This window comes from Octopus sinensis, unplaced genomic scaffold (assembly GCF_006345805.1).
Source record: "Octopus sinensis unplaced genomic scaffold, ASM634580v1 Contig12901, whole genome shotgun sequence".
Classification (NCBI taxonomy): Eukaryota; Metazoa; Mollusca; class Cephalopoda; order Octopoda; family Octopodidae; genus Octopus; species Octopus sinensis.
Genome location: NW_021832828.1, coordinates 59,713 through 70,196, shown reverse-complemented (window position 1 = coordinate 70,196; position 10,484 = coordinate 59,713). Strand labels below are relative to the sequence as shown.

The 10,484-nt window shown below is 38.1% G+C and overlaps 1 protein-coding gene across 8 annotated transcripts in view; it reads left to right on the top strand.

Annotated features, from left to right (window-relative positions):
- Nucleotides 1–1,052: 1,052 nt before the first annotated feature.
- LOC115229497 (cyclin-dependent kinase 2-associated protein 2-like) overlaps nt 1,053–10,484 on the top strand; it is a 36,520-nt gene continuing 27,088 nt past the window's right edge. For 2 of the 8 annotated variants that reach the window (XM_029799834.2, XM_036499225.1), the window contains exons 1-2: nt 1,060–1,196; nt 7,687–7,846. In XM_029799834.2, the coding sequence (XP_029655694.1) occupies nt 7,824–7,846 (23 nt within the window). In that variant the 5' untranslated portion in view covers nt 1,060–1,196; nt 7,687–7,823. Of the gene's footprint in view, nt 1,197–3,415; nt 3,435–5,492; nt 5,661–7,686; nt 7,847–10,484 lie in introns of those variants that run through there. The other 6 variants (XM_036499223.1, XM_029799833.2, XM_036499226.1 and 3 more) reach the window with 6 other exon arrangements.

Sequence of the window (10,484 nt, the reverse complement as noted above, 5' to 3'; positions counted from 1 at the left end):
AATCAAAAGGCCTTAGAGTCAATGTAGCAAAAACCAAAGTTCTAGTAAGTAGGAAGGCAAACACATCACACACTCCCTCAGGTAGGTGACCCTGCTCGATGTGTAGAAAAGGTGTAGGTAGAAACTCCATAAGATGTACCCAGTGTAAGCTATGGACACATAAGAGGTGCAGCAATATCAAAGGAAAATTAACCAAGAAGATACTTTCATGTGCAGCAGATGCACAGGGGCAATAAACACCACATGCTCAGAAAACAGATTCCATCACACTCCAGGTGGAGAAACTAGAAGTAGTTGATAGCTTCCACTACCTAGGTGACCAAGTTAGTAGTGGGGGGTGGATACTCAGAAAGTGTTACCACTAGAATAAGAATAACTTGGGAAAAGTTTAGAAAGCTTCTACCCCTACTGGTGAGAAAGGGCCTCTCGCTCAGAGTGAAAGGTAGATTGTACAATGCATGTGTGCGACCTGCCTAAGTTGAGGTAGTATGAAACCCAACCAGATCTGAGGAACAGGAACTATTACAGTAGCACCAGAAAACGAAGAGAGATAGGAAAGCCTGCTTGTGGGCTAGAGCCTGGACTGTGTCAATCTGCCAGATAGCCCTTTACTGGATGCCATCATGATGCCATGTGTGCAACAGCAGTACTGTTCAAAATGTAGGAGCAATATTCCATTGCGGTTCCTCACCTGAACTTTGTAGAATGTCATTAATAGTTGGGGGCTAAATCATTTTCTGACTCTGAAAAGGCCCAGTCGTTTGGATGCACTCGTCAGTATTTCTAATTACATTTTTAGGTCCACGATAATAAGTATGTAGACACTTAACTGTTGTTTCTTTTATGCAGATGGTGTTTTTCTGAGTAATTAATCTCTGTTCTTTATTTCTGAAACAATTTACTCAACAATAAACAACAGGCTCTTTGTTCAGTCAGATATAATTACCTCCAAAAGAATGGAGTAAATTGTCACGTGACTCTATTCTAGCAGCACAATTGAACGCGGATCATAACAGCACCGACTTCCGGTTTCGACGACAAAATCGACTTTCAGCTACTCTACAGAACGTGACGAGACCGACTTCCGGTTTCGGTTCTGAACGTAGTGCACCGACTTCCGGATTCGGCTCCCTACCGTAAAACGGTTTATGATTATATTTTTTTTAGGTTTGCTTTCCTTCCATTCTGTTCCCGCTGTAAGTTCATCTTATATTTCTTATATTATTGTCATTTCTCTCAGTTCACTGTCAATGGAAATCACTCGGTTTGTTTTCCTCATTTGTTTTCTTGATAACGACTTTGTTTTGTTTCGTTTTTGGATTTGGTTTGCAAGATTCTTTATGTGAGTTCGTGTGTTGAAGCACATTCTGTTGTGTCTGGGAAGAGTCATTCACTTTTTGTGCCTTATAATGTAACACACCCATCGGTAAAATATCCACTTATTCCTTATTTTTATTTTCCTAAAATTTTCGTTGCTTCTTGCAACCTTTTCAATAGTTTTGACACAAAACTATTGAAAAGGTTGCAAGAAGCAACGAAAATTTTAGGAAAATAAGGAATAAGTGGATATTTTACCGATGGGTGTGTTACATTATAAGGCACAAAAAGTGAATGACTCTTCCCAGACACAACAGACTATGTAACATATTTATAGGTATATAAGCGGAAGCCGCTTGTCGTGATCACGGAAATGTTTTAGATAACAATACCCGGTTGATCACATTAAGCAGGTTATAAAACTATCCTGAGTTTGAGATCCACTGATTTTGATAATATTATCCATGATTATAATATCTGGCTTACACTGTATACATATGTGCTTTGTTGAGCCCATGTGTCAAATTGATACACATACATAGATACATGCGCGCAAATATAATTTGCTAATTTTCCCCAACATATTTTGCATCTTCTATAGGTCTACACGGCACTTACCAATAAGAAGATATCTACGTGATCGCTCCATCCGCTAGAAATCCCAGATTCTGTTGGTATTTCAAACCGCACCCTGTCGTCTTAAATAGATGATAATAGTCTTAGGTACTCTTTACATGACGAACTAGTCTCGGGTGGCAGGCCTTTGATTTTATGCCGCTTCGTCAGAGAAAAGCTGGATGTGAACATCTTTAAAAAGGAGTAACTATGCCAGACCTACGAGAAATAGCAGCCAAATCACCCGCAAATTACACCCTACCTCCTCACAGAAAGAGGCGATATAATTTAGTCCAATAAAGGCTGACTAAAAAAAAAAAGAGGTGGTTCCAGTTGGAATATTTTTAATCATAGGACCTACTCTATTAGGGGTTGATAGGAATCTAAACAACATCACTGACTTCTTTCCAATATCTTTGCCGCCATTTGTACATACATGCATGATGTGTATTTGTGTACATGTTCGGGCTAAATTTGACAGCTTAAAAAGGAAAAGAAAAGATAATAATCCTATCTAAAAATAAAAGTATTTAAAAAAAGATTAAGAAATATCAATTAGGTTATGGCTGGGAGATAACAGTTTACTCAAAGTAGCCGCTCTCTGCTGTTACTACGACCTCAAGACGATTCCGGAACCTGGAACATGCGTATTACTGGGAAGATGGAATACTTCCTTGATCTTCGTCACCAGCTCGGCCTTAGACAGAGCTGTTGGTGTTTTTCTCAACCGTGCTCCACACATAGTAATCCATGGGATTACAATTGGGGTTAGTGATGTAGTTCTGCAATCACTTCTGATTCTGGTTCTTATCGGTTTGAACGGCAGTTTTTTCTAGCGGTGTCATATGAAATTGTCACCCATAATTATGACCCTTGCATCGATCTATTGCATTTCAATATGTTTTAGGGTTAGGGGTGGGGGAAGGGTATCTTTTTTTCTTCACAAATGTAAATAAACCCAATCTGTTTCTTAAACGAGGGACATAATCATACGGCACAGAATGTTTTTTAGCTCAATAGACATCATTGATTGGTTGAAATTGCAGAAATTGAAGAAAAAAAACAACAAATATCTTACAAACTATAGAATTTTCTCAATAAAGCCAAGAGAAAAAGATGTTTTATAAACACATTCTACCAGTATACGAAGTTTAAAATTTTTTAGTTACCTTGAAATTATGTTAAAAACTGCCGTTCAAACCGAAAAGATCCCTGATTCTTTCTGGAGGTATGACAAAGAGCTGAATCTTGCTGTCACACATATAACCTTCCAGTAGCAACTGTCACCAACGGTTTCACATAGCCGTCTGAATTGAGCTTAAGGTTCTGTTCAAAGATTTGAAGATGAATTCCGGCTTGCAGGCACAGTCAGAATACCTGCCTTGTCGTCTCCATTGTAGCCGTTTACGTCATGTCTTATAATCTTTAGAGTGTTCACAGAACATTGAGCAACATTCGTAATGTCAGCGTTTTGATACCTGGCGCAAATCTTCATGATACAGGTAACTCTTTTCCAATATTTAGCTGGCTTCCACTCCTCCATGTCAGCTAACTTTTTCTTAACTACAAATTTTTGCAATCAGACCTGGACACAATGCAGCAGTGGATCATGGACTGGCAACTCAAGCTGGCTGTGGACAAATGTACCACCATGCATTTTGGGAGGAAAAACCCAGCGTCGACTTACTCCCTCCACAACACTAATCTCAAAAAGTCTTCTTGTGAACGTGAGCTGGGTGTTATTGTCGACAGCGATTTGCGTTGGACAAAACACATCGCTAAAATTGCCAAGAAGGCTGAGGGTGTCTTGGCATCACTCACCAAATCTTTTGTGAGCCGCTCTCCGGCTATCTATCTGTGGCTTTATATAGCTATGGTAAGACCTCACCTGGAATTTGCATCACCGGTCTGGAACCCCTATCTTGCCCAGGATATCAATCGTCTGGAAGCCGTTCAGCGACGTGCAACCAAAAGAATACCCTCCATCAGGCATTTGCCATATTCTGAACGCCTTACTTCCCTTGGCATGGACACATTGAAACTCCGACGTCTGGCAGCTAACTTGGCAGACACCCATAAAATTATTAACCATATTACAAACAATAACTCTGAGCACCTTTTCAAACTCCACCTGTCTAACACCCGTGGACATCTTTACAAAGTCAGAAAACAGCACAGCTCCCATGACTTTTTTTTCACGCTGAGAGTTGCTGAAGCATGGAACAAACTGCCGGCATCAGTTGTTAGTTGTCGGAGCACTGCATCCTTCAAAACTTCCATGCTTCCTAAGATTCGCCAACACTACACCTGATTTTCTCCCCTCCATACACACGCAAGCATGTATCTGACTCATACACTGTTCGCTTTCCAGATATTTGTACATTACAGCATACACTTTATATGCACTTTCTGACAAGTTGTGGTGCACCTGAACACTGTATACAATAATTTTATTATTTTAATCATTATGTTCTCCAGTGCCGTTGACTGTTCACCAATACATCAAGCTGTTCTTGAAAAAGGGAGACATAAAGAAATCGTCAGATTTAACCTGAGCACTATGTGTGTGTGTATTTTCAGTGATACCTGATGTTGCCCAGTTGAATTTGTAGAAATATTTTTTTTGTTTAACCAAGTTATATTGTACATTTTGTATGAAATTAATTTGCATAGGCGCATGAGTGACTGTGTGGTAAGTAGTTTGCTTACCAACCACATAGTTCCGGGTTCAGTCCCACTGCGTGGCACCTTGGGCAAGTGTCTTTTACAATAGCCTTGGGCCAACCAAAGCCTTGTGAGTGGATTTGGTAGACGGAAACTGAAAGAAGCCCGCCGTATATATATGTGTGTTTGTGTGTCTGTGTTTGTCCCCCTCAACATCGCTTGACAACCGATGCTGGTATGTTTACGTCCCCATAACTTAGCGGTTCGGCAAAAGAGACCGATAGAATAAGTACTAGGCTTACTAAGAATAAGTCCTGGGGTCGATTTGCTCGACTAAAGGCGGTGCTCCAGCATGGCTGCAGTCAAATGACTGAAACAAGTAAAAGAGTATATGTTTTTTATTGCAATACAGATACATACCTGAAATGGAATGTTTCTGTGATGTGTGAGGCTATTGAGACTTTATTGATAATTAATATTTTGTGACTTATAAAAATATATCTTCATGCTTTACTTTACGTATTTTTTGTAATTCTAAATTATTATGCAACATGTAAAATAGGAACAAATCTAATAGAAATGTATTTTGTTCAGCAAGAATTCTGGGATAGACCATTTCTTGTGCAACTTGGTTATTCTGATGAGAAGAACAGGCACATTTCATGTTGTTCCAATCTACTCAGCTGAAAATGAGTACTAGCCAAGTACTGGTGCTACCCTCTCGACCCACCTGCTGTCACAACCTCTATGTTCCAATGAGTCAAAGAGCAGGAGGGCAGAGGGAGAGTGCCTGTATCTTTCTATGACTTCATAAGCCCTGAAAACAATTAGTGAAAACATGTTATGTGCTACCAACTCGAACTCACTTGACAGCTGTGTTTTCTTTTTTTAATTAGAGAACCGAACCAATTATCCAGCAAGCATCGGACCAGAAGAGTCTCCGATTTCTGCACCAGATACCTGTGTCTGTTTTGGCACGGTTTTTACAGCTGGATGCCCTTCCTAACACCATCCACCCCGCAGAGTGGACTGAGTGCTTTTTACATGGCACCAGCACAGGCGAGGTCAGTTTTGGCATGGTTTTTACAGCTGGATGCCCTTCTAAATTCCAACCACTTTACAGTGTGGACTGGATGTTTTTTATGTGGCACCAGCACTGACAGAGTCACCAAGTAACTTGCAAGACAAAGAATCTTTGAGAGGAGGTGATCTTATGTCAGATGATGAAAGGTTAGAGTGACCGAGAGAAGAAAACAGGTGTCTTGCTGTAGAGGTGATACATGGTTACCTTGCCAGAGAGAGAAAGAGAAGGAGAGATAACCTAAATCTATAATAATAAAAGTGAAACTCTGTCTCTCAATCTACATTTGTTCCACATAGTCATATTATACCTGTTTGGAATCAGGACGATCCTAGGGTTGAAAATCTGTCCTTCATTTTGTTCTTGAACATCCAGCATTGGGATCTGACTTAAAAGCATTTGAGTTGCTATTTCTAGCAGGTAAAGCTTGGCTGATTCATCTTGGCTGGCATTTGTCAGATGATATCGGAGATCAAGGGAGAGATAATTGATATTTGCTTTATTTATTTTACATTGAGATAAGGACTTTGGGACAAATTGGCCAACAATTGGAATTCAACTTGGGACTGGAACAATAGAATGATTACATTAGAGAATTAATTCTCATCCATCCTTAACCTCTGATCAAGCATCACCAGGGCATATAGTTGTTATAGATGTATTATATTTATGGTATTTAGCTCTCTTTAGTTTTGGGACACGGGCCCCATTTGCATCCCTGCAGGAGCTAGGTAAAATCTACATGGAGTGCAGCTAGTATATTAATATATTTATACTATAAAATAAACTATGAAAAGTAAAAAACTAAATTGTATTTAAATTACTACACTTCTAAAGCAGGGTCTGTTTGATATTTAGTAATCCATTTAAAATTCTTAAAATATATCATTGTACCACGCATACACTAAAATGTTTATAGGATGATAAATGAAGAGAGTAAAGAATGTGATTTTTATTTAACAGGTACAAGTTCAAATGAAAATTCTAAAGTAGAGCATGTTTAATCTTTATCAAACCACTGAAAAAAGAAAAAATTCTAACACACTTTGTTATTAAATTAAACTAGAATAATTTTTTAACACACTGTATGCAAATTAACCAACTTCGAAAACAGGGTCAGTTTACTCAATACAGGGTACAGTATTCATCCTCATTTAAATGTGGATGTTCTACTCTCATATTGGCTTTTGGTGTAAAATGCACTCTTATTTTTATCACTTGTGGAGAGATAAATCCCTGCCATCTCTAGCACCAAGGCCATCAGATCACGTGATTTTGACCTACCTTGGTCATGTGATCTGGTGGTCTCAGCACTGGATATGACAGGGATTTATCTCCCTGTTAGTGATATAGACAAGAGTGCATTTTGTACCAAAATCCCATATGAGAGTTTCTCTCATGGTATCTACTGCAGTATAGCTTGTTCTAACTGAACATCCATATTTAAAGGGGGATAAATATTACCTCTTAATATTAATACTGCCTCTGTCTCTAATATATATTTTTTAGTAGGGGTACAGTATATTACATGGTATTGCACAGTATTTCCAGATTTCTGGAAGCCGAGTAAGGTCTGGTGCTGTATTTCACATCAAAGGTCAATACTGATGTTTCATTGACTTGATGGTTGTTCATTTTTTTAAAAGCTTGGTCATCTTTTAAGTGACATTTTGGTTAATGGGAAGAAATTAAGAAAGGTTTCTTTAGATTAGAGATCTGACCCTTGCAACAGAGTGGACTTGTGTGGTCAGTTCATTGCAAGGAAACACTAAACAAATAGGGTGTTTTCACACATTTTTACCATAAGAGAAATATTTTCTCTACAGTACAATAACCACAAGGAATTTGCCTTTTCGCAGTTGACATATGACACAAACATATTTTAACTAACCTAAACTTTGCTTATGCCTAAACACTGCTTGGTGCTAATATTTCATTATTTATACATTACCTTTAATTTCAACATGAGGTGAATTCATAGTCAACATAGAATTTCTTTACTCATATAGATATGTGGTGTGAAGTACTGAGTGAATAAAGGTGTGGTGTGCTGACAGTGGAAAGTACGTAAGGCCCAGGAAACCCAAAGAAAGTATGGGAAGAAGTGGTGTGATCAGATCTTAGGATACCGGATCTCTTAGCTGCAATGTCACTGGAGCAAGGAAATATGTGAGCATGTTAAAATAATGAGGTTCTATTGTTGTAAATGGAAAATGAGAACTGAATGATTACAAAATGTGAAATTGGAAGGCAAAGAGGGGAAACCTTTTATTATTATTGTTGTTGTTATTATGTTTTTAGTTCGACTTTATCTTTCATTCTTTTGGGGTTGATAAATTAAGTACCAGGGAAATACTGGGGTCAGTGTAATTGACTTATCCCCTCTGACAAGGTTTCAGGCCTTGTGTCTTTACTAGAAAGTATTATTATTATTATTAGTAGCATACCCGTGTTGGCAAAAATGCCAACAGTTTTATTAATGATAGAAAATAGCACATCAACACAACAGGAAAACTATTAATAACTGCCAAAAGTTTAGTAAATATATGTACATACGCAGAATTGAAGTACTTGAAGAATAAGATGTAACGTCTCGGTTGAAAACATCACCCACATAATGTATGTTTGTATATACATATAAATACATATATACATACACACAAATCAATCTATCTATCTATATCTCTTTTACTTGTTTCAGTCATTTGACTGCAGCCATGTTGGCACTGCCTTTAGTCAAACAAATCAACTCTAGGATGTATTCTTAGTAAGCCTAGAACTTATTCTATCGGTCTCTTTTGCCGAACTGCTAAGTTACAGGGATAACTGTTGTGAAGCGATGGTGAGGGGACGAACACAGACACACAAATACATACATGACGGGCTTCTTTCAGTTTCTGTCTACCAAATCCACTTACAAGGCTTTGTTTGGCCTAAGGCTATAGTAGAAGACACTTATCCAAGGTGTCGTGCAGTGGGACTGAACCCGGAACCAAGTGGTTGGGAAGCAAGCTTCTTACCACTGCCACTCCTGCTCCTATTTATATATATATAGAGAGATAAATAGGTAGGTACATATATATCTACACACATGCCCACATATACGTATCTCTGATATATTCTCATACAAATATCTATTCATGTACATCTATGCATGGGCATACAAATGAATGTGTGTGCACGTGCATGTTTGTTTACATTTTTTAGATTGATGAAATAATTTTATTCTATGTAATGCCTCTTTGTGTGAGTGTGTACTTTTTACTCTTTTACTTGTTTCAGTCATTTGGCTGCAGCCATGCTGAAGCACCACCTTTAGTCAAGGAAATTGACCCCCAGGACTTATTCTTTGTAAGCCTAGTACTTATTCTATCGGTCTCTTTTGCCGAACCGCTAAGTTACGAGGACGTAAACACACCAGTATCGGTTGTATACTGCAGGGACGTATGAAATTGCTAAATATAATTTACGATAAAAATTTAATTTCATTTAAATACTGACTGTCACTCACTACCACTCCATTTGTTGTTTTACTCTTCTTTCTCTAGTGTCTTGGGAGCAAAGCCTTTACATGTCCGCCTGCATCACACTCTGCCACGCACTCCAGCTTTGTTGTTTTACTGTTTTTTCCCTATGGTGTACAGCATGGCTGACAGGGACATACTAAGCATTTTATTATATTAAAAGATTATTATTAACCCTTTTGTTACCAACCCGGCTGAAACCGGCTCTGGCTCTTTAGTATAAATGTCTTGTTTTCATAAGTTTTGAATTCAAAATTTCCACCAAATCTTAGTCACAATTTATGTTCCTAACACTAGCTCAATGATAACGATGTTATTTTACTAAATTCTTTCTTATATTTAAAATAATTGGAAGAAACACAGAGCATCTCAAAATAAATACAGTAACGAAAGGGTTAAGGTGGCAAGCTGGCAGAATCATTAGCATGCCGAGCAAAATGCTTAGTGGCATTTCATCTGTCTTTGTGTTCTGAGTTCAAGTTCCGACAAGGTCAACTTTGCCTTTCATCATTTCAATAAAATAAGTTACAGTTGAATGCTGGGGGTCGATGTAATCGACTTATGCCCTCCCCCCAAAATTTAAAGCTTTGTGCCTTTATTAGAAAGCATTGTTATTATTTTCTTTTTTTAACTCAAGATCCGTTGGAGCTCCTGGAGACTTGTGTGTGTAGCGGTAACATGTTTTTTGTTCTTTTAAACTTTGTAATACTTTCCTGATTATTCTAGCTGTGTCAAAGAGACAAACCTTTTGTATCAGTTCTACTGGCCACTCTTCCAATTTCCTTTATATTCCTCTTGATGCCTTCTGATACCGTCCCTAAAGACCCAATAATAATTGCCACTATCTTCACCTTCTTCATTTTCCACAGCTGGGCTATTTTATAGTGAAGAGGATTGTATATGTTTATCTCTTCCTCTTTATGTTAAATAGGTGAAGAGGACCTGTATCCATGAGGTTTTCAGAGTGCCTGATTGATGTATTTGACAAACATCAAATAGAAGACAATGCAGTTATAATTCCAGTGGGTTTCACAAGTGGAGAGTAAGGACCGGGAAGAGTATTTAGTATGGGCTGTGAGGTGAGATGTGATTTAGATTGGAAATAAGCTTCTCCAATATTGTATATTTAAGAAGAACCTGTAATGAAAAGGTTGTTGATGTTTGTATTAAGGTGGCAAATTGGCAGAATTGTTAGCGTGCTGGGCAAAATGCTTAGTGGTATTTTATCCATCTTCATGTTCTGAGTTCAAATTCCACTGAGGTTGACATTGCTTTTCATCCTT